This window comes from Falco cherrug, chromosome 14 (assembly GCF_023634085.1).
Source record: "Falco cherrug isolate bFalChe1 chromosome 14, bFalChe1.pri, whole genome shotgun sequence".
NCBI classification, from domain to species: Eukaryota; Metazoa; Chordata; class Aves; order Falconiformes; family Falconidae; genus Falco; species Falco cherrug.
The window spans coordinates 21,855,243-21,878,384 of record NC_073710.1 but is presented as its reverse complement, the minus strand read 5'-3'; the positions used below and the strand labels follow the sequence as shown (position 1 = coordinate 21,878,384).

The window sequence follows — 23,142 nt, the reverse complement described above, 5'->3', positions numbered from 1 at the left end:
TAACCCAGCTCCTTCAGTTCATCTGGCCATGCCTCTGGCTCTGCTTTGGAAAGCCTGTAAAAATTAGTGCTTGATGAGAAGTCTTGCTTTGCAGAAGCCATGTGCTTCCATCTTCATAAAACCTTACAGTTTATTAAGGTTTAACAGATCTCCAGAGAACAGTTATCCTAAGAATTGATTTATTTTTTTCTCCCCCAATACAGACCTAACAACTAAAACCAGTTATCCTTTGTGATGTTCGGGTTGTTTTCTTATGATGTCAAAGGAATGTTACAGTGATCTTTTAGGGTTTTGATATTGGTTTACTTGTCTATTAATGTGATAGGAAAAAAAGCCTTCGGTGCCTGCTGTGCTTCAAATTTAAGGCAACCAAAGGGATAGATTAAGAGCTTAATTATTTATTTTAATCATTTTTGTCCAAGTATCTTATAAATCAGAACTAAAGTCTTTCCTCTAGCAAAACTTTCTAAACCAAAATACTTCAGTGTCAGAGATGAGGAAATATTTGAACACTCAATTTCACATGTGTATTTTCCTTTGGATGTGTTTGTTGTGGAATCTTTTTATAAAGCCAATAAAGCTCTTGCTGGTCCAAATCAAATAAATGAAATGCCACATCTAGGGCAGAGTTCTGCACAGAAGGCTCTTTCCTGAGTCTGAGAGAGGGTGGTGGGGAAAAAAACAAGCCTTAGAAAAAGCAGGAAGGATTGAAATGAATGTGCTTTTGTTTGTTCTCAGCAACCCAGCTGCCCCAGCTGCGGTGGAGTGGCTGTGCAGCAGCCTTTGTGGCCTCTGTAAGCAGGCGGAGGAGTCCTCAGAGGATGCAGCACTCGCTGGGCGTGTTCTCTCAGGCAAGGCTCTCAACTGGGTGCTGGTGGAGCAGGGCCTGGCTGCTGGTCTGCACAGCTTGCAGCAAGGGCTGTATGAATCAAAAGCTTGGAGGTGTAAGAACAGGGGCCTTGCTTTGCATTTTCTTACCTTGTTTCAGTGAGGGGAAATACTTTTTATATTTTGTTAATTTAGCAAATTTTTTCCCCCTTAAAAGATAATTGGCTTGAATTTCTATATCCCTTGGAGTTACAATATGGAAGAAAGCGTAACTGCGAGGTGTGTGGGGCCACAAATTGAGAATGTGATGCTTCTGCTAAGTGTCTGAGATACTTTGGACCAGAAATGTTTAACAGTCCCATTTTCTCCCTCTCATTTTCTATTACTTACTTTGTGGTTTTGTTTAGAAAAGAAAAATCCCTACATAATTTGATTGAAGAGCTGTAGTCAGATCTTTGGACCCGTGCAGTTGGTCAGGTACAACCCGTATGAGTTTTGCAGTGGTAATAGAGCAGAAGACCTGTGAATTCTTTAGCGTTTAAAATCCTTTAAGTTTCTGTGCTCCTTTCATCCATTGTTCTAGGTCCTTTTGCCTGGGAGTCATTTTAGTCCAAGAAAATAAATGATTCCAGCTGACTGCTGCTTTTCAGACACTAGTCCTCCTGGGAAACCGAGATGGGGAGGCAAAAGAGCAAGTATATTGAAAGGGGGATGCTGAAACACTAATTCTTTCTTGATTTACAGACTTTGTGATTGTGTTTCTTCAGAGTGGCTTTCAGCAAACTTCAGCTCTGGGAAGGAAGCTGGAATTCAAGAAGGTCCCCTATGTAAGGACAAAATTAACCTATTTACAAACAGTTGTTTAAGTAGTTCCACTCTATACCTCCGTGCCTTGCTGAGTATAAATAATTTGGAGCTTAGAACAGCAAAGAAAGGGTGGTGGTCCAGGTGCTGGAGTGGGTGAGAAGGAAATGGTGAGACCAGAACAGAGACTTTTAAGCTCACCAAGGTTTTTTAAAGCTTCCTTGGTCTCACCTTGATTGCTCGTTTTTTTCTGATTGAATGTGAGACGTGGAATGCTGGTAACCATGGGAAATGCTTGCCCTCTGTCTATTGTATCTGTTCTACAGTAGAGCCTGAGGTAAAAGTTAAGCTTTAAACTAAGAGGGACAAAACTCTTTCTTTGAGCCAGTTTACTTTTTCTGTATATAACTGCAGCGCTTTTAAATTTTAAATGGTCTTAATTTGTCAATTTTGTACAGATCTGTCATGCTGTCTTGCAAAGAATGTTGACATGTAAGTGTTTTTGTGATTTGTAGCTTTGTGCAGTCACTGCTGTTTGCTAGACTTATGTTGCTTGTTCGTTGTTAAATCTCTAAGGAGAAATCCTTTGCCTGGGATGCTTTTCCTCTGTTGTGCATATTTGTCACTGATTTTATGTGCCTCTGCTTTTCCCCTTCACTCTTGTAAGGTGAGTGTCTCCTAACACTGCAGGTAGTTTCCTGCCTTTAATGCCAGCTCTTTTTGATGCTCCCAGCTGCAGCATCAGGTAGATATCTGAGCTGATTTTTAACAAGTTTGATTTGAAGCAGTTGTAGCACAGAGAGTAGGCTAGGATAACTTTTTCTGCTTAGTAAATTTGAATTTATGAAGTCCCATGCATGTAAGCTGTTTTGCTGGGTTGCAGTTTGGATTTGCAGACTAATGTTTTGTGAAACCTATCATTGATTATTTTATGCTGAGCAAAGACATGTAATGTACATGTGTAATCTTTAAATGGCCAGTCTGCAAGAACTGTGCCACAGACAACGTGCCTGTCTTGGCCTGGACAGTCCTGCTGCTGCTGCTGTGACCTCAAGCGTAGTAGTGTCTGATTTGCATTGCAAATCCCGATGCAGAAAGACACACATGAGGGTTATTTTTGTCTTGTGTCATGGATGATCTTCATGGTAGGTTGCTCTATCTGCTGTACAGCAGAGGAAAAGCTCACTTACACCTCCTTGTGTGCCCTGCGCCAATGTATTAGTATAATCAGACTGGGTGGCTGCAGTTACTTGCCTGTCTCCTTAGTGACAGCACTTTACTACCACTTTTCTTGCTGGCGTCTTTCAGCAACATGCTCAGTGCTGCTGCAGAGGTTAGAGCTTTCCCCCTGCTGTAAGGTGACCAAAAACCAGGACGCAACACCAGCACTGCTCCCTCCCTTGTGTATCTCTTCCCGCGGGCACTGCCAGCCTTACCCCATGCCTCACAGGGGTCGTTGTCTGTAGACCAGAGATGCTTTACAGCCTTTGGAGTGCTTCTAGAAAGGGAAAGCTGTAAGAGAAGTGCTTTATTATTTAATATGTATGAGTCCCATCTTGGGTGGCCCTTTAACAGTGTTGGTAGTTGAAAAATAACCCTTATAAACACAGGACTAGGGGGATTTTGGAGGAAGGAAGCAGACTGTTGGCAGGCAGACAGGACTCTGCTAACCCGCTCTTCGTTTGACCTTCATGTTTGTGCAGCTTGCACTGCCACTGGCGGACTTGCAGTCTGTGTGTCTGAAATTGTATTAAATGAATTTTATATAAGGTATTTTTATTAGTGCATACTTTTAGGTCACCTTTGAGGAGTTTCACTTAACTAATCAGCTGCTTTGAAGAACATTAGGATCCTTTATGTAAAATAATTCACTATTAATGAAGACCTTCAGAGGCAGAGAAGGACAGGGGAGAGTAGCATGGGAGCACTGTGCTTCACAGTAATGATCTTGCTATATTGAACTCCTGTGCCTGAAGATAAGTAGAGTTTATCTCCTTTTCTCCATTCTCCCCTACTTAACCTTAAAGTATTCCTCAGCAGGAGAAGGAGAGCATTACATGCTGACACTGTGGACTGCCTTATGAAAGGCACGTGAGGGACACCTGTTTTGCTGCCCCAGCCCAGTAAATTTCCTTTTCGGGTGCTTCACTGAAAGATCTTAATAAGCAAAACAAACTTTTAACAGTTAAAAGAGGAGGCTTTTAAAGGTAGGTTTAAAACAGAAAAAGAAACAGAAACAGAAAAAGTGCTGCTGCAGCAGGCTGTAAAGCAGAGTCTCTTAGTATGTGGCCTTTGAGTGGTATGGGCTGATCATCAAGACACCGTGCTGTGCAAGCTGCCAACCTGTTTGACCTCTTACCAGTCATTTTAGGACAGCTCTAGCTTTTGGAGGAATTTCTGCTAAGCAAATGTGAAGTCCCACTGCTGTTACAAATGCATGGCACTCACAGCAGCATGCTCTTTGTTCGGCGAGGGCGGTTAAGACCGTTGTTTCCAGGGGTGGTTAATTCAAAGCTTGCTTGTGCAAATCCCTGCCTCCAGACAGAGTCTCTTCTTGTGCAGCTTTGCAGCATTCACACTTGCAGATGCACAATTAGGATTGGGTTTGGAAAGGAAATACTAATTTATGTGCATTTTTAAATGGCTTAATTATTAGCACATTCTTGGGAATGGTTTTAAATTGGTTCAAGGTTAGTGTTAATAGTTTTTGAGTCTGTGTCACTTTTTAAAAGAAATTTGTAAGAATTTAGCACTGTTGAATGGCTTCTGCACATTTCCCTAATGGGGTCACCTTCTTAAAGGTGCACAAAGTGCTTGCTCCTGTTAGTTCCTGCGTGTTCTTTAGTGTCACAGTTCCTACAATTTCCGTATCTCTTACTGTGGTTTTGTGTCTTTATTTGGGGTTACAGGGGTGCTTGATGCTGTTGGTAAAGAGAAGCAGGAAGACGTTTCCACATTGCAAGCAATGAGGTTCTGGTGAGAAATGCTGTTCCTCCAAAGAATGTCAGGAGGAGGTTTTTTATCCACTGTTACACTTGTTACTGAAACAGGGGGAAATGTTGTTTCCCCTTATGTTTAGTATTCTCCTTTCTAATAAAATATGTGCAAATGAAAATGCTTTAAAAAAGATAAGCATCAGGTAGGAAAGGGTGTTCTAGCAGTGTTGGAACCAATCTTGGAGCACCCTCTCGGCACACGGTGAGTTTCCCCTCTCAAGGTTTCTCACTCTGCTTCTGTGCAGAGACACCTGGAAGGTGCTGTCATCTCCTCCAATTCCTGCTTCTAAACCTGTTTAAAGTACTTTGTACATCCCAGCCTTCAGTCCTGTCCTGTGCAGGAGTATATGTTAAACTCAGGTTTGTAAATCTGATATCTACATAAACTAAGTAACCAATAGATTTAAAAAAAACACAAAACAAACCGTATGAAAAAGTATATATCTGGCAATTTGATAAGATAGATATAAAAGAAAAACTAGGCATTCATCCTAATCAGTACCTGGTTGATCATATGTCCTGTGCATTGTTCCTGAATATTTCCTTGTCATTTGTAGGCTGAATGTGTTCAGTGTGTCAGTTTATAAAAGTGCAGTTCATCCGGATTCCTTGCAGCAGTTTTTTAGACACACCCTGACCGAGGTTCTTACCTACAACCCGTTGTTGAAAGGTAGGAATAGACGGGGAGAAGTGAATGTCTCCAGGGTGCGTTATTGTGTGTCTGGAGTTTCCTCCCACCCAAACCTTGCTGAATGGAGTCCAGCCTGGAGGAATCAGAGCCAGAGAAGTGCCTGACTCTCTAGCTCTTTCCCAGGTCTATATAAACAGGGTACCAGATCATACCAAAAAAGAAATTCATCTAGACTTTAGAGGGCTGTAGTTCAGAAGAAAACTTCAGATGGAAAATCAGTGCCTTCAAACAGAGCTTCGGCCAGCAGCTTGTGAACAGATATTGGGAGTAATACCTATGAGCAGCCTTTACGGAGTAGATGTGGGAGATCTCTGACCTCTGCGAGCAGTTCTGGCCAAAGGAGAAAAGGGGCGGGAGAGGTGGTGCTGCAGAGCGAGCTTGGGGCTAAACTAGTGTGGCCCCTGTGTGTGGGTTTACACACAAGATGTGGCCTTTCCCTACTGATGAGGGGTTTCTTTTGATAGGTTAGAGATAAAGGCAGGAAGGCTTCTAATCTGTAAAGGCAGAAGATAGAATCCTTCTAGTTGTGAAGCTTGATGTTTTTGGGAAGAAATATGTTTAGGTCCCAGAATCTCTGGTAAAGTTACTCTGAGCTATGATCTAGAGCTGCTTGCCTGTTGTGTGGGAGAGCTGTGTCATTGCTGGTTTCCAGCTGAAAGAGATTATTGAAGAAAAAGACAATTCCTTGATGATTCCCTGTGCACACGCTATGTTGGCCTATGAATGTGTGATTGCACGAACAGCTTTGAGATGACATTCTCATAGCAAAATGGCAGGGTCCTTGTTGCTGGTGTTCCGAAGACAAGTGGGTGAGAGAGGACTTCTGTGAGCAGTTTTTAATGTATCTTGGTTAACTTTATGTGTTTTGGGGGTATTTTAAAATCTGTTGCTGAAGAGTAAAATTTTCTCTTTCTGGGTACAGTGTCTGATGCCATTCATATGCAGAAAGAGTGGAGCTTCACAAGGACTTGTTCACTGCTTACTACATTGTATCGCAAAGTAGGTCTTCCAGGTTTCACAAAGAGAACTTTATTACATTGCGTTTATACTCATTGAAATATCCAAATGAGATTATTTAAAAATACTGCGTTTCAGTCGCAGAATCTGAACCAGCTGCCAGAAGTTGTAGGCAGGAGGAAGCATGAAGAAAAAGTACTACAAGGATTTCTGTTTGTGCAAAGCTCTTCAATTACCGTCTTTGTTCTCATTAAGATGTGAATTTTTATTGTTAGAGAATATGACATGACTTCTGAAAGAACTGGGATATTACTGTTTATTTTAGCCAATGCTGGTTCCAAGCCAGGATGGTACCTCATCCTGGAAAGCTGATGCAAAAGATGCACACAGGATAGCTTTTTCAAAAGTTATACAAAAGACATCTGCGTGTTAGTCTTGACAGTCTGATTCACTCTTACGGGTGGCTGTATGTCATAGCTAAAATGAATTGCTATCACTCTTCCAGCTGTTTGTGGCATTCAGTGCAAAGGAGTCGATCAGCCAGCTGCAGCAAGTCCTGGAGACTCGTGAAGTGAACTGGCAGCATGTCCTCTCCTGTGTTTCCACGTTGGTAGTCTGTCAAGCTGAGGCTGAGCAACTGTTCAAAGGTAAGGAGGTACTGGCAAGCCTGCAAGCTAGTGTGTGCTTATTGCTTTCCAGGTACCGAAGGGTACTGGTGTACTACACTGACTGGTGTAGCAGCATAATCATTTGTGGTTGCTGTTTTGAGATTGCTGCATGGAAAAGAACAGCAGAAAATCTGCTTTTCCTTTCAAACGTTCCATGTCAGTGGCAACATGAACGCCAGGCCTTGTGCCTGACGCTTCTCAAACTTTGTGTGCAGCTAATAATGGTTTTGATAATTATCTTAAGTATTAATTTGAGTAGCAATTACGGAAGCTTAGTTCTTCTATCTCGCCTTTGCTAGCAGACCTTGTTTATTAGAGTTGCTTACTGATCATCTCATTGCTGGACCCCTACAATTCCTGCAGGTTGGAATCCAAGAGTATTTGGCTGTTGAAAGTGTATGAAAAAAGTATAAGCAAGTCCCAAAGGTTCCCCAAGCTGCAATACACACCCTTCTTCATTTGGCACATGTTTATCACAGATATTTGTCTTCATTTACTATATAAAGTTACAGCACAGTTGTCAAGAGCAAGATTTGAGGTTAGTGTTTTATGTTTCTAGATCTACTGAGCCATCTCCTGATAAAGGCCTTTGGGAATTATGATATGGAAAATATGATCACTGCGTTCCTGATAGCTCGTCAGGCTGCTCTAGAGGGGCCTGCTGTGTTCATGCCTTACTCGGAATGGTTTAAGGTAAGACTAAAAGAGGCCCGACTAGTAATTATTAATTATGTGAGGAAACCTGCATGTAAGGAATATTCTGCTGCACAGCAAAAGCCTGGTTTCAAACAAGATTGCCAGGAATGAGAGAGAGAGAGGGGGAAAAAAGAAAGAGTAGTAAGTGATTGTATTGGTATTAGGAGCGAGTTAGTATTTATTACTGCCTTTTTGTCTGGAAAGAATGTATTTATTTGGCTTGCTTTGATTTTCCTTTCTTTCATATTTTAAGTCCATCTTGCCTTCTCTAGTTACTTGTCAGGAATGCAGACGTGTAATTCCTGTTACAATCATAATCTTGGATGTATTTCAGTATCTTGATAACCAACACAGTTGTTATTGCATAAGTTGTGGGTTATTGCAGATGAAGCATTCCTATTTCCTGGATGTTTGCATGCAGCTGTAATTGCTGTGTTTGACCTTAAAGATAATTGGCTGTTAGCTTCCAGTTGTAAACATTTAGGTATTTTAGGTATGCAAATCTCCACATAATTTAAAGCTGTAAATTCCTTTGTATGAGTTTGCAAATCTAAGCTCAGCCTTTGATAGAGTGTTCAGGATGTATCAAAAGGTAAACTAGTTGTGTTCCATGTAGTCTCAAACTGGATTCTTTTCCATATAACTCCCAGATAAACCTGTGCAGAAACCTGCAGATTTGTGGTTCCCTCATGGCTCTCAATCCTCTGGTGCATTTTGGTGTTGCTTTGTTTAACTCCTCTAAGTGTTCTTATGGTAGCACATCAAAATGTTGAGCATGACATGGCAGGCTTTCTGGAAACTGGACAACGAAACTCACAAGAAAACTTCTGTAGAAACTTTTCTGCAGAAAGATTCTCTTGACAGCAAACAGACATCTGTAATGGATGTCTGGGAGTTGTGCACTGAGGTACAGCATTGCTGGGATGGGGATTCTTTCTACGCTGAAAGGGGCTGCATTGTCATTTTCCTCTGTTTCAGGCTTCCTTTGGGAATGCTGGTGGTCACCATGGGAGCAGTAAGAAAGCTCTGGTCTTCCTCTTTGAGTTCTTGTCAGAGCTAGTGCCCTTTGAAGCAGCACCGTACTTGAAGGTGAGGAGATGCTAATAGAGATCGTTTTCTAAAAACCAATAAAGAACTGCTCCAAAGTGGATGTACTTGTGTCTTTGACTAGGTTCAGCTTACTGTTATTACAGTAATTGCATTATATGTCTTTGACTGGGTTCAGCATATTATTGATGATGTTATAGTAATTGCATTACTTCTGATACATTATTCAAAACATTTTCTTCCTGAAATAAGGAAGCAGAAAATTCTTTTGTTTACTTGACAACAAGGAGAGTTCCTTTCATGGAGTTGAATTCAAACAAGTTCACTGAAGTGTTTAGTGGTCGTTGTTGGGAAAAATTGCATGTTAGTTGCCATGAAGATGGCTTTTCTTAAAACAATAACATCTTCTGTGGGGAATGTTTGAGGTAAATGACGGTAAACATTAAGCAGAATTTTACACTAATTTCCTTTAAAAATGGAAAATCTTGTGATTTTCATATTTCAGGTCCATATAATGTACCCACCTTTTGTGCCAACAAAACATCGGTCGATTCTCTTGGAGTACATCACTCTGGCTAAAACCAGACTGGCTGACCTCAAGGTTAGTAAAAATTGTCTCTTTGAAGAGAGTTCTTTCTGGATCTGTCAAAATACTAGCTGTGTTGTGACCATGTGCATCTCTCCATAACATCACACAGGTTGCTATAGAAGATATGGGGCTGTATGAAGACTTGTCTTCCACAGATGAATCTGTGCAGGTACTGCTGGTCTGACAGTCTTCTCCTCAGTCATGCCCCTTTTGCCCTGGAAAAGAGCTTAGGCTATCAACCTCTTTGCCATTCCTACCAAGCTCGAGCACGCTGCTGAATCTTTTCCCCGCTTTAAGATGGAGGGGTTAGCGGCTGTAAATACGCAGGCTCTCCCCAGATTTCTTGAAAACTACTTACCTGGGGGACAAATAGACTGTGATGAGGCTGCAGAGGAACTTGGTAATTAGCCAGCTAGCTACTGGCCAAGCAACACCTACATTAGTCCTCCAGTCAGCACCCGCTGTTGGAAGTAGGGAATTGCTGGCTACCTCTTTCCCATCCTGTACTGAGGGTTATAGTAAACAAATGGAAAATTCTGTGGGAGGGGGTTTAAGGGACAAAGGGAGATCTAATGTTGTTGTGTGGTGCGGGGATGGAGAGCACAGGCTTGCAGGAACTGGGGCTGCGTTAGCTCTGCCAGTTGACCAGAGCATATACTGCAATGAAATCTAGTCTTGTGATGAACTGAAAGTCGTAAGTGAAAATTTAATTTAATTTCTTCCAACTCTGATCTGTTTGTCGGTTGAGAAACTGGCACAGGTGGTTGCAATCTTAAGATGTCTTATGGCTCAAACAGGAGTAACTCAGGGCGGCAGTCCTGCCTGCAGTGTAGTAGCACAGACTGGAAGCAAAGATTATGGGTCTTGATTCCAAGTGTACAAACTAAAATGGAATAACAATAAACCATATTCAGAACAGAAAAGATATTGTCCCCGTGGGGGCCAACTGAAAAACAATGTGATGTTAACCAGGAGTAGCTGCTGCAGTTGCTGTAAGAGGTGTGTACAGAACTACACGGACCTTTGAGCTGTCCCAGAACAGCTGTTATAAATTACAGCCTTATTGAGGCAGGCTGATGGTTCAGGCCCTGTGTCTCTATCCTGCAGTTTTACTCTGCACATCAGGTAGTTCTTGTTATTCAATTGCCTTCATTCAGTCACTTCCCTTCACAGCACAGACAAGCAGGGAAGATCATCGTCATCCTTGATTTCTCACAATGTGTTTCTCTTGTTACTTGCATGAGCCAGCCCCAGGGCCAGGCACTTCGTGATGTTGAAAAGGCCCTTCAGATATTTGAAAACTCAAGGAAGATACCAACATCTGTGATAGAAGCCAGGTACCGTGTGCTTTTCAACTCTTCTTGGTTTTAGCTACAATAATAATAGTGAAAGCCAAGTCCAAATGAAAATAACAAGAAAAATTGAGGATGTGAGCGCAATGAAGGTTTGGGGAAATTCCTTCTGTGTTATCCACTTCCTCCATAGTCATCTAAATAGAGGCTAGTTGTGCAGAGAGCAAAAAGGCATATGCACACCTGCACGAGAAGTCCACGGTTGTTATAATAAAGAAAAAGCAAAATTAAAGAAACTAATAACTCTTGGCTAATCTGCACTTGATTTGTCTGTGGTTGTTCATGTCACCATGAATATTTCTTATCTGCAGGAGCCTAATTCTTGAAGTAATGAGATGGCACTTCGCAGCTTTGGCATTGTTAATATTTTGCTATATTTATTTTCTGTCTCAGTATTTTCAGGCGACCATATTATACTTCCTGGTTTCTTCCTGCTTTGCTCAGGCCACGTGTGGTTAGTATTTGGTTTTGGCTTTTTTTTGATCCTCCCATTTAGATGTGTGTTTGTAAATGGGTAATTTCTGCCTAACCTGCTTGTTTTTCTATTGCAGCTCCCTAAAATCCCAGATGCACGCATGGCTTTTATAGATTCTTTAAAGAGGTATTGAGACTTCCCAGTGTTATTTTCTGTGCTTCTGGACTTTCCCTTCAGAACATTTGACTTTACGTCAGTTTATCGGAGACTTTGACACTGTTTACAAAACGCTGAGTGTTGGCTAACCCTCTTGGCAGGGCTTCGTGCCCAGGCTTGTGGCTTGCAGGTTGTGGATGGGGTAGCTTATCTGTATAGGCGAATATCTTCAGTTCTGTAATTAGCCCTATAGCCACTGTGAAACCATTATCTAGGAGCCGTCACATGCAGCCCTCTGACTGCAGGCCAGATATATTTTTATGCAAACTCTGGAGAATACTGCTGTGTATAAAACTTCACCAGGAAGATGAGCCCCCCTGTGAAAGGCTCACCTCTCTTTGAGAGAGCATATGGGAAAAGTGAAAGAAAAAACTTAAATGTCTGTTGATGCTTCTTTATGAGCTGCTCTTAAGGACACCAGGGTAATGCCCCAGGAGAATGCAGCCCCCCTCAGAACTCAGGCTTGCCCTGTATGCATGTTTAAAAGTGCTTTTCTGCATTGCAGAAACAGCTTTATTTTAAGTTCAGTAATCCCTGTGTAACCTATCATGAAAAAAAATGTTTGCAACAGTGTCTACAAATGAGGCATTTAGTCCTGCCTTGTCATTCCAGTCAAACTCTAAAATTAAAGACTGGATCATTTTTTTTAAAATTCTAAGAGAAGCAGATGAGTTCTAGGAGCCTCATGTAATATGGTTTTAATACTGAGGGCCTGCCCAGCAGGTGTCGGAGGTCAAACTTTGCTCTCCATCACATTAGTGTTTTAGATGTGTGAATACTGCATGTCACATAACTTACACTCTTACGTGATCTTAGATGCGTACTATATATGAACTAGGTATTAATGCATGCATTAATATATATAATATTGTTTTTGTGTAGTGTGTGTTACACATGTATAATAATTGCTGCAAAAGCCTTGGATATAAATTTCTGGCCCTTGTGTCAGATGATGATTAAAAAATGCTTCAGATGCTCTGTATGGAGATGGAGCTTCTAATTACATTTCACAGCATAGCTGTTGTTTATGCTTATATTTAATAAAGCTGAAGTTTGAATGTGGTTATGTGGTATAATAAATGTCTCATTTATTATTATAGAGCTGATAAAATACCCTTGAACTTGTACTCCACGTACATGCAAGCCTGTCGTGCTATGAAGGAGAAAATGTTACAAGGTAAAAAATACATTTACTTATGGATCAGTTTGAAGAAAAGATAATTTTTCCATTGATGCCCTCCTGAATTGAAAATGTTCAAAAAAATTATGGCTGACTAGGTCTTTAATCTATACGTAAATATGTGTACATTCTTTATGTCTTACTGAGATGTTAAATAGTTACTCTCATAATGACTTTCTCTGCCTACCCTGCTTGGGTGGGATTTTTGCAGTCCATGCGGAGCTGTGTGCTGTGCTGAGGCTGCAGATGATGTCTGAGCTAGCTGATTTAAATCTAGCTCAGATACATCTCCATGAATCGGCGTTTGCAGCTTGAATGCTCCTCAGCTCTGGCTAGCCCGGGGTGTGAACCTGCAGTGTCGATTCCCTTGCGCAATGGCACTTGTGCTGTCTGAATTCACCATCACCCTCTTTTAAGAATGGATTGCTCTGTGTGACTGATCTGGGGAAACAGGAGGGGTGAGGACTGGAGCCAGCGGTGAAGGGATTGCATAGTTTACATGTGTTTGGGTGGGAGTGCCCCACTAATTTCAGGTCTCATCACTGTAGCCACATTGCTGGTGCAGTGTGTGTTGGTGTAATAGATATTTAATGAGCTCTTCTGCCTCTTTCAGCAAGTGGGTGTTTCAAACCCATCTTAAAATGGGTGATGTCCTCACCACAGGTTTGTATGAAATGAGAAGGTCAGACTAGTGAGCAGAGATCATCGCCAGAGTGCGGTGGAGATAAGTGTGCTCTGTGTACAGCGGCAAATCTGTAATTGACTCCTACTTGGGGCACTTTAGGCGTTTGAAGCATTCTGGAGATGCTGTAGCTCGAGAGGTGTGACAAAGCAGTCCTGGGGAACCGCAGATGTGCAGCAGTCTGGCTGCGGAGGTTGTCCTGGCAACCGGCAGGGATGAAGGATCCCTGCCTGCTGGGATCGGGATCGGCAGGATCCCAGGGGGTAGCCAGGGCTCTCTGCAGGAGTCCTTGAATTGCCAGTGACCTCTAGTGGTACAGTCTGAGCCGTGTCCCCTGTGTCCTGATCCTGTCCCCTGCATCCGCATCAGCTTCATCTGTGTCCTCTCGTGTCCCCTGTGCCCCGATTCTGTCCCCTGCATCCTGATCCATCCCTGGGGCTTTTGCACAGAGACTGGATTTAGGGCAGGATTGAGTATTGGCCGGCTTTAAGCGTGCCCTGGTTGGTAGTGCTCACTCTTGCACATAAAGGTGACTCAGCAGCCTCCTAACACCTTGTTGCTTTACAGTGTGTTTATACCAAGTATTAATTTTAACCTTTGTTATTTACTTCTCTTGTTCATGGTTGAGTTATTTCTGAGCTGTGTACAAGACGCTGTTGCTGCCTAGCAAACTGTATGGGTGGGGTTTTTGGGCTGCACTGTGGCAGCTTGTTGCTGGTGGCATTCTCTTTCTAGTGGTAGAAAGAATTTCCTTTTATTTCTTTTAAACAAAAACCTGAATAGAGTAACATGTAACATCTGGAGACGTTGCATGGTGTTGGCGTGAGGAGAAGCTAATGATGTAGTATTCATGCTGTAATGTCTGTCTCTGTATTTTGAGACTGGTTCCAGTCTTTTGAGGACAACAAATGTTTCTTTGAGGGGCAGAGAGCTAAAGCAAGTAGAAAGAAAACTCTGAAAGGAGAACTCTTTTGCCTCTTGTCTTTGAAAACTGAATTCATTTCTGCAACTATGTGTAAACTCATAAATGATTAACCAAATAGCACATTTTTGAATGTAAAAACAAAGCTGTATATGTGACAGATTGACAGTTTGGGGTTCTGTTATAGCTTATAGAAAAGGAAATACTGCTTTTACAGAAAATGTATGGAGAGACTGCTGAATGCATGTTATGAACTGATATAATGTACAAAGGTGGGGATAATGTGTTGCATTTCCCTCTCTTCTTGTCTAGATGAATCACAAGCAGAGAGCAGCCATTCCAAAGAGCCAATTGAGCAGCTGAAGGCTGAACTGGCTGAACTAAGGATGCTGACTGTGGACCAAGCTAAATATGCAGGTATGCAGGAAGGCAAGTTATAGCTACCCATAATTGACTGTTACAAAAGCTGGGTTAATAAAATGTGGCTAATGCTAGCCAAAGCAACAGCAGTAGTTACTTGCCACGGGTACCTGAAGATCGTCATCTTTCAGATCTGTATAATCCTTTCAGCTATGAATATATATGTATATTTTAATGTCTGATGTATTTCCGGTGCTTCTGTTCAGAGCTTTAGGTCTGCATCTTTGCAATGATCACTTGGTACCACACTGATCTTTGCCAAGATGGGCAGCCCCATTCCTAGGGCTTGCCTGGTGACTTGGGGCCCCCTTTTGAAGGCTGTTTCTGGTGTGGGCCCTGATCAATTAGAATATTTATTTCACTTGCTCTTCTTCCTACTGTCTGGAGTTGTAAATATTTCATGTCTTCTATCCTGGTTCTCCTCTTCTCCTGTTACCTTCCCACAGATGTACCAGCACAGATTGCAGTGATTTCCGACAGACTGGCAACTGTCTTGGGCCACAGCAGTGATCAGAACGAAGCTGCTGCTTTGAATTCTCCAATCCAAGTTGACATTTCTGCCCCAAGGTTGGAACCCTGCCATAAGGGTGTGAGTACCACTGGGCCTGGGGTGAGAAATGAGTGGGGTTCTGTAGGTTAAAAGTGCAGCTGGATAGTCCATGTGAAAGGCTGATTTGTCTGTGAAAACAGGAAATACGCTTCTTTTGTCTACCTTGTTTTGCCCTGCAGAGATTACTGTATGTTTTAACCTCCTGGAAGCTGTTGGATGTCTAATGGTGAGATCTAGAGACATATTCTATCAGAGCAGACCTGTGATGAGCTAAGCGTTCTTCACCAGGCTTGTCTAGAAGTTTGTTGTGTGCTGGGATCATTCCTGGGTTGTTAGGGACTTAATTTTTCATCTCTTCTTAGTGCTAGTGGATCTGTACAACTTGTAGCAAATGTAATTATCTGATCTGTCTCCCTATTTTACTGTCAGGAAAAAATATATATGAAGCAGACAACTAGATCTAGATATCCATCCCAACAAGTAGGAATTAGCAGTGTGTCTCTAATTCCAGGTTGTCGATCTTCTGCTGACATCATTCTGCCAAAACCTAATAGCTGCTTCATATTTTAACCCTCCTGACAGGTAAGATGCAAGTAAAATAGGGAAATAAAAACTGGTTAATACACTTAGAGCTCTAACACTTGGCCAGGGGTGAGGAAGGACTACTGGTTGTTCATACCCACTATGCCAGGCTGGTGTTTGCTGGCTGCTTTATTCTGAGTTTTTGTAGTCTAAGAACTAATGCACTTTAATGCATATGCATAAATAAAACACGTTTCTTCTCTGTTTTTAACTGATCCCTTCAGAAAAAGTGGCATTTGGCTCTGCTTTGTGCTCTGTGACAACATATAAAAACTTCCTACGAATACTAGGTGATCAGGTTGGTGATTTCAGCTCAGTGGTGGGGATGGGGAATGAAGCAAGTTCTTTTTGTCCAAGAATTACCTGCTGGCTGATGCTAGAGATCAGGGGAGGAGAGCATGCTTTTCTTTGACAGCTCATACTGATGTGTCTTTGGGGTGTCTTCTGGTGTGTTCGGTGCTTTTGGCACGTTCAACCTTCATCCCTAATGCCATACCTAATATGAAATGAGTGAGGCATGAAGTCTAATGCTGCAGGCACAAGAAGAGCAGCACGATACACCTTCTCTCTACCTCCTGTCCCCTTGGAAGTGACTCGGTTTGATTCTGGCCTGGGGTTTTTTTGATTCTGGCTACCTGAGGGAGTGGTAGCACTCCTCTGCCACTGGAAGGACTGTTAATAGCAATCTCCTTCACAGTGTGACAGAAGTCTGTAAACATTATGGTCAACATTTCAGTGTAAAATTGCTTTGTTGGAAAACAACAATGTACTGACAAGCTGCCTGCAATCCCAGCCGTCAACAGTACTGAACTAGGTGGCTGCCTCTCTGGAGTGCAGTGCACTTTGGCAGCTGGTGCATCTTTTCCCCTCTGTTTAACACTATTTTGCCCTGGAGCAGATGAAGCTGTATTGAAAACCTGGGCTGAAAAGTAGCTGGGATAAACAAGTGTCCCAGGAAATTGTTTCTAAATCCAACTCCCCATTCAGTCACCCCTGAGGATGTTTTTTTCTGTCAGCTGAGTGGGAAAGTCCCTCCTTCCCTCTGTTTCGCGACAGGATCTTATTGTATTAATTCCTTTTTGCTCTTGCTTTGTTTTTTTGATCCCATTTATTGCTCTGCTTCTGTTTACCTTGTGCTTTCTGTCTGAAAAAAGCTAACTGTGCCCCAGGCAGCTTCCTCCTCCTTGTTATCATCTCGGAACACCTCTTTGACTACATGTTATCAAGTATTAGAGGCAGGGCACTGGTGGTGTTCGTGTCTTTGTGTAGGGTTACTCTGTTCAGATATCCCAAAGGTGACACTTCCTTCGAGCATATACATGGAATGATAATTATCCTGTATTTACAAACAAGTATGGCTCAGGTTCACGGTGTTTAAGTATTTTTAAATACCTCTTCCTGTATTGGGGATAAAAGGTAAAATGAGCATGTGTTTTTTACCTTCTGCAGGCAGGGCCCATGTCTCTCCTTGTTTGTGAAGATGATGTGTGGACACAGGAATCTCTTACCTGCTCTTTTGGGCAGGCTCTGCCAGCTTATTTATCATCAGGTTAGTTTTCCAACCAACAATCATATGGTTATAGTGTACTAAAGGCTATCCTACCTCCATTTCCTGGGCTGTGGGGCATGTACCTGTCTGGACTGCACCATGGAGGGACTTGACTATCTTTCAAGCTTAAAAAAAAAAAAAACCAACAACCAAAACACCAAAAAACCCCACAAAACCCAAAACTCTTTTCAGCCAAGTTATACTGACTTGCTCTCACAAATGTTAGCTGAATGTTTTCCTACAGAAATACTACTGTAGAAGGTTAATGCATTCAGAGATATATTTTAACAGAAGCTAAAATAAGCAAGTTTATGAACAAGCCAAAAGAAAAATAGTAGAATGTTTGATTCCTAAACTTCCACCACTAATTCACCAATAATTCAATTGTACCCCCCCCTTTAAAAAAAATAAAAGTAAGACCCCCAAATCTGGGGTGCAGTAATGCATAGTTTTCTTTTACAGCACTGTTGTTTTTATTTCCTTTACCCTGTGATACTGCAGAGGTGAAATTAAAAGGCTGATAGGCTGGATTAGCTGTCACAGAAACTAAAAAACCTTGAGTCTGAAATTCTGCTGGGCTGAACTTACAGCCAGTTGCTTCAAACTACTGTGTTACAGAAACATACTGATTTTTCTGCAGGTTGACCAAAGATAGCTGCACAGTTTCAAGGAAGGGAGAACATTTTTGGTGTAACTGGTATCTCTCATCTGGTAAATTGACATTGCTACACATTAGCAATGGGCAGAAGCAATGTTTTGCTACTTGACTGATTATGAGGGTTTTGTTCTGAAAAAGGTTGTTTTGTTACAAATGAGACATCTGTCTCTCTTCAGTTCTCTACTTATCTTTGGCTTGCAGGGTCCTTCCCTGAATGATGCTCATATTTTAGGACTAGCAGCTTTTGTGATCCATTTAAGTGAATCCAGAGCCTTAATTCCTGAAGTGGAAGCCAATTTTGGAATTTCTCAGCCTGTTCCTGAAAAGGTCCTTTCCCTTTCTGAGTACTGGAACTGCTTGCTAGCATGCAGGACAAAAGAGTCGTTGGTCTTCTGCATGAGGTGAGATCATGCATCCACCACATCCTTGCTTCCCCAGGTGATGGGTTTAGCTTTGCTGGAGGGATGCTGGCAACACTCCTGTGCTCCTGCGGAGGATTTCCGGAGCATGTGTAGATGTTTCTGCTGCACAGAGGTGCTATGCAGAGAAACAGGCTGGTGGTGGTCCTGCATGAAATGGCATCCTGATGATCCTACTGCTTGCTGGAAGAAGGACTGACTGGATGCTGTCAAAGTTTTTTTTTTTAGTCTCTGCTTCTGAAATTTGTGCCATTAATGTACCTGGGGTTGGGAGCATATAAATATAAGTGGTCCCAAAACCAAATAGGTTTGGAACATGTTGGTTAAAAGCATTTTTAACACTCAGTCTTTGTTTTGACTCTAGACTTTATGACTGGGAACAGATATGATTGAACCAACCAGATAATGGAGTTCTTTCTTTTTCTCTATCAGGTTTTGCACTGCAGCAGCGTCTTATCTCATGTGCAAGTTTTCATCCTATTCTCATGGAGATTTGTGTGCCTTGCTTCCTCCTAGCCTTGTTAAGAAGGTAAAAGGAAAAAAGTTTTGCTATTACTTCTGAGAAAGATTGGTTTCAGTTCAATTGCTTGCTGCAGACCCCTGTGTAACTATAACTTGTATGAAGAAAACTGTATAAAAATGCATCTTTGTACCCTCCCGTTTTACCACTCTGTGTGTTTGCTTGTTTGGCAGTTTCACACAACCAGAGGTTGCACTAGGCCTTTTTTTGTGATGGAAATGTGCAGGGGGTTTATGTCTTTTTCAGCTGCAGTACATCATGCCACGGCTGAGCTTAGAAGCTCGGGGGATCCTGTGCGAGGAGGCTAAACCTGACCTAATCTGGAGTTCCTTGTCATGCCCCTCTCTGAACTACAAAAGAGCCAGCCTTTGTTTATGGAAGCAAGCACGCTTTCGAGAGCTCTTGAAGGAAAAAACATTCCAGGTATAAATCTTTTCCATTACTTAAGTTCACACTGTAATTTTTGGGTGTTTTTTTCAGATCTGCAGTTTTCTTATAGGTGATAAAAAGCTTCCTGTAAAAAGTTACTGCCTGAAAAGCTGGTCTGACAGCTGAAGGTGTCGTGTGTGCTAGGTTATGGGCTCAATGTTGTTTGTAGATTTTGATGGTGATGAGAAGGTAGAAATAGAAAACTAGAGGTAAAGCTTTTGTGTCCTGCTCATTGCAAAAGCAGAAAGCTTGGCAAGGTATACTGCATCAGTAAGAAATGGATCAGAAGCTGAAGAGAAAAGGCCTGTCCATAACCTTCGCTTCCTACTGTGTACTGTCTATGAAGTGACGGTGAATCAAAGGACTGAAAGTACATGCTTTTTGGTTTTTTTGTGCTTTGGTCTAAATGTCAGTGTTCTCCTGAACCACCTGTGTATCTTGGATTGTGTGGCTCTGCCTTGCCGTGAAGCAGGTTAACATCTTGGCTATTCTCTTTATGCCATCCTTGCTATGTATCTGATTTGACAGGATTTCTTTTTTTAACCTAGTTTATATAAAACCAGTTTGTCTTTGTGCAGAGGAGTTTGTCATGTTACTAGAATGACTTCTTATGCTTGGCTAGCTTGATGTACAAGGGTAAAATACCTTTGCATTATAACCTTTCTTTGATGCTTATACCAGTCTGTCTGACTATGGTGCTTTGTTCATTTTAGCATTAATTTCTAATAACATACATTAATTCTGGTATCTAGACTTCAAGAAGATGAGCATGTTTGAAAATGTCAAAGGGGTGGGTATGTGTGGGTCTGTGCGAGAGATGCTTTATATTCTTGCTTTGAGTCAGTTTTTGAATGCCAGCGGGGTTTAGTTTCGTTTTCTTGCAAGGGAAACAGTACATGAACTTCTTTGGGTCGATGTCTCCTGTTTCATATCTCTTAATCTGCATGAGGTTGTGTCTGGGTATGAGTGAAGGTGGGTTTTATGTTGGGAAGAAGGTGGCTGTTTTGCACAAGTTACTTGTCTTGCTGGTCTGACCTCTTCCCCCAAATCGTTGCTTTTCCCAGTTGTCTTTCAGAGAGTGGCTGCTGTTGGAGCTGGAAGTGTGCCCCGAGAAGGATATTCTGTCTGCTTCAGAAAGGTAAGTGCAGAGGAGCTCTGTTGAAAAAGGAGTAGTTTGAGTCCTTTCCACCCAAATTAGGAAAAACCATTGAAGATCAGGAAGTAAATTAAAAAGCTGCTGTGGGACACAAATGCCTGTCAGCTACTACGGTTTGTCCATAGTTCAAGCAACGCTAGAATGAGGCGTGTGTTTTAACTTGAGGAAGTTCACTGGGATAACCTCTGGCTTGCATGTGCAGTCCTTCCAAATAACTTTTCAGAAAACCTCCCTGTTTCTGGAAGCAAGAGATGACTGACACCAGGACATGTGCTGTCTGGTGGATGATTTTTTTTATACCTGTACTTAAGTGGGTGCTTTTATCTGTCATTCCACTGGGTGGGTGAACTTCCTTTTACATCAAGGGAAGGGCACCATTAAAATGTTGTGATAGATTTCCTGACTTCTCTTCAATACTGCAGACAGGATTTCCATTATTGGGCCATCTATCAATGGTATCTTCCTGCACCTTCTACTTCTGGTGGCTGTGACGGAGACCTGGAGAAGGCATGTGGCATTATTATCAATACCATTCTGGATTCCTCACAAAGGTATTCTGTGTCATGACTTGAACTTCTGCAGAAGCAATGGTTCTGCTAACGACCTTGCAAGCTAGGAGCTGTGAGCTTGTGCCTGACATGGGGCTGTGGAGGCGATTCCCTTCTCACAGGTCTGGCTGGAAGTGAAAGCTGGGAGGTGGCTCTGCATGAGTCACCAGTCTTTGCATAAGAATCTTGCTTTAGGTGACAGAGGTCTGAGGTTGCAGTCACAGATAGTACCTGGTCTGGTTTTTTGGTTGTTTTTTTTTTTTTAAAGTTGAATTTGTATTCAGATTTGTTCAGCCAGACAGGCATCAGTGCCCCTGAGAAGGTGGCTGAAGCTGGAAAATAAGGAGGGAGGGTTAGAGGAGAGTTGCTGTCTTGCCTACAGCTTATTTAAGGAACACTAATGTTAGAGCTTTATGTTCACCTGAAGCCATTTCACTTTACTTGAATTGTGTTATCTTCCTGAGCTAACAGGGTTAGTTACCTGGTGTGTCTCTTAATTTCAGGTTGGACCTGGGTAGCTGTGGCCAATCTAAGATGAGAGTCAATCCTGATATTCTCTGCAAGCTGCAGGTGACTTCAGATTTTGATGTGTATCTGTATGTTCAATCCTTGAATTTGCTCAGTCAAAGTATTTCCTGATACGCTGGTGTATGTAAGGCTGATGTTCAGTTCTCGCATGTGAGCAGTAGCATGGAAATTGAGAGTTTTTTTTCTTGATCTCTCTGTGTTACTTCAGAGAAACATAGAGGATTTGAATGCAAACTAGTGTGTAGCCCCGACAAACTGTTTTCCCACCATCTCCCTCTTTAGGAGATAGTGCTGGAGCTGGGGTGTAGGCGCAAGTTACTTTCTGGATGCTTGGATGCCCAGAGACACTTCCTGTTTGAGATTCTCCAGGAAAGACTGAAAGACAGAGAACCTGGCTCTGCTTTGGGTGAGCAGCTATGGAGGCAGCAGGAGCTGCTGCTGCATAGAAGGTAAATGCAGCTCTGACGGCTGAGAATGCCTCAAACAAAACTGCTGTTCGAAGGAATTATGGTGTGTCCCTGCGCAGCTGGGTAGCCTCCCCTCTTATTCCACAGCAAGTGAAAATGACACTTTATGTCACGGTACTGGTTGTGCAAGAGATGCTTACTCCCTGGTACCAACATGCATTAACTGCATTTCAGTGTGCCATCTTGAGCGACGAGTTGTCCCTGCCACTAGATTGGATTTCAAAGACCACGCGTCTTCATGGACTCTTATTTACAGCCAGCAACACTCTTAATGCCACCACTTGTGTTAACCATTGTTAATTACTCTTTTTGCTGCTGTAACCTAGGTGTGCATTTCTGGTTTTGAGCCATTGATGGTATCTTTGAAAGTAGTGCGTATATCATTGAAGTGCAGTTTTTTTCCTGGGCAACTGGGAAGATTCCATGTGCAGTTTCTGTCAACATGTTTGAGATCTCTTAGACTCCCCAAATATCAAAAGGCACGTGCCCCAGGAGTGTGGAGTCTGATTCTCTTCCTGATGTTAACCTCAATTTTGTTTTTGTTCTTCCCTACCTAAGGATTCTGGTAGGGCTCCCTGCATCCGCTCTGATCAAGACATGTCGAAAAGGAATGAAAACCATGTTGGACTGTGAAGACTTTTTTTGTTTTGTAAACTCAGAGCTGGTATGTGTTGTTAGCCAAACGATAATTTCTTGTTGATAAATGCTGTAGGCAAAGACCTTAAACTTGGATTTAGGACAGGAGTTAAAATGCAGCCAAACTTAAACTTAGCTTATATCATACTGTAGGGAGGCTCAAGTTGTTGTGCTTGATACTTCCCAGCTCCTAGCTCTGCAGAGGTCCCCTCAGCATTAAATAAACTACATTAAACTACTGCCTGCTGTAGGATGACTTTTGGGTTCATTCACTTGGAATTACGGTGGCATTTTACACTACTGAGAGAGAATCCTTGGGAAATAGTGTCAGCAAATCTGGGGCAGAGCCAGCCAGCATATCAGTGGTGGGAGCTGGGTGTGCACGGTCCAGGGGTAAATTCACCAGTGGGTGATCACAGCAGAGATGTGGTAGTAGCTTGGCCAGTTCTGGAGAAGTAGGAGTGTTCTTTCCAGTCACGTTGTTTGTGATGACATATGTCTTTGGTGCGCATGCATGTGCAGCAGCCTTGGGGATGCCTTCTCTCCTTTGTGTGGATATGTTGTCCTTCTGTGCCACCCTGTCTTTGTTGGTTGACGGTGGGTTAGAGTGAAATCAGCAGTGTTTTCGTGGAGGCCT

At 42.3% G+C, this 23,142-nt stretch overlaps 1 protein-coding gene across 5 annotated transcripts in view; it reads left to right on the top strand.

The window, feature by feature from the left end:
• The window catches only part of FANCA (FA complementation group A), a 37,112-nt gene that overhangs the window by 5,605 nt on the left and 8,365 nt on the right, over positions 1 to 23,142 (top strand). For 3 of the 5 annotated variants that reach the window (XR_008735173.1, XM_055727047.1, XM_055727048.1), the window contains exons 7-33: positions 739 to 944; positions 1,573 to 1,655; positions 2,091 to 2,124; positions 4,542 to 4,608; positions 5,186 to 5,298; positions 6,242 to 6,318; positions 6,782 to 6,923; positions 7,504 to 7,637; positions 8,619 to 8,729; positions 9,193 to 9,288; positions 9,386 to 9,445; positions 10,525 to 10,613; positions 11,022 to 11,082; positions 11,180 to 11,229; positions 12,360 to 12,436; positions 14,356 to 14,460; positions 14,910 to 15,052; positions 15,525 to 15,595; positions 17,045 to 17,144; positions 18,004 to 18,203; positions 18,654 to 18,750; positions 18,988 to 19,164; positions 20,235 to 20,308; positions 20,749 to 20,877; positions 21,378 to 21,444; positions 21,685 to 21,851; positions 22,428 to 22,533. Coding sequence is in view for 4 of the 5 variants with exons in the window: in XM_055727047.1 (XP_055583022.1) it covers positions 739 to 944; positions 1,573 to 1,655; positions 2,091 to 2,124; positions 4,542 to 4,608; positions 5,186 to 5,298; positions 6,242 to 6,318; positions 6,782 to 6,923; positions 7,504 to 7,637; positions 8,619 to 8,729; positions 9,193 to 9,288; positions 9,386 to 9,445; positions 10,525 to 10,613; positions 11,022 to 11,082; positions 11,180 to 11,229; positions 12,360 to 12,436; positions 14,356 to 14,460; positions 14,910 to 15,052; positions 15,525 to 15,595; positions 17,045 to 17,144; positions 18,004 to 18,203; positions 18,654 to 18,750; positions 18,988 to 19,164; positions 20,235 to 20,308; positions 20,749 to 20,877; positions 21,378 to 21,444; positions 21,685 to 21,851; positions 22,428 to 22,533 (2,836 nt within the window). In the remaining variant the exon portion in view is untranslated. The remainder of the gene's footprint in view (positions 1 to 738; positions 945 to 1,572; positions 1,656 to 2,090; positions 2,125 to 4,541; positions 4,609 to 5,185; positions 5,299 to 6,241; positions 6,319 to 6,781; positions 6,924 to 7,503; positions 7,638 to 8,618; positions 8,730 to 9,192; positions 9,289 to 9,385; positions 9,446 to 10,524; positions 10,614 to 11,021; positions 11,083 to 11,179; positions 11,230 to 12,359; positions 12,437 to 14,355; positions 14,461 to 14,909; positions 15,053 to 15,524; positions 15,596 to 17,044; positions 17,145 to 18,003; positions 18,204 to 18,653; positions 18,751 to 18,987; positions 19,165 to 20,234; positions 20,309 to 20,748; positions 20,878 to 21,377; positions 21,445 to 21,684; positions 21,852 to 22,427; positions 22,534 to 23,142) is intronic. The other 2 variants (XM_055727050.1, XM_055727049.1) reach the window with 1 other exon arrangement.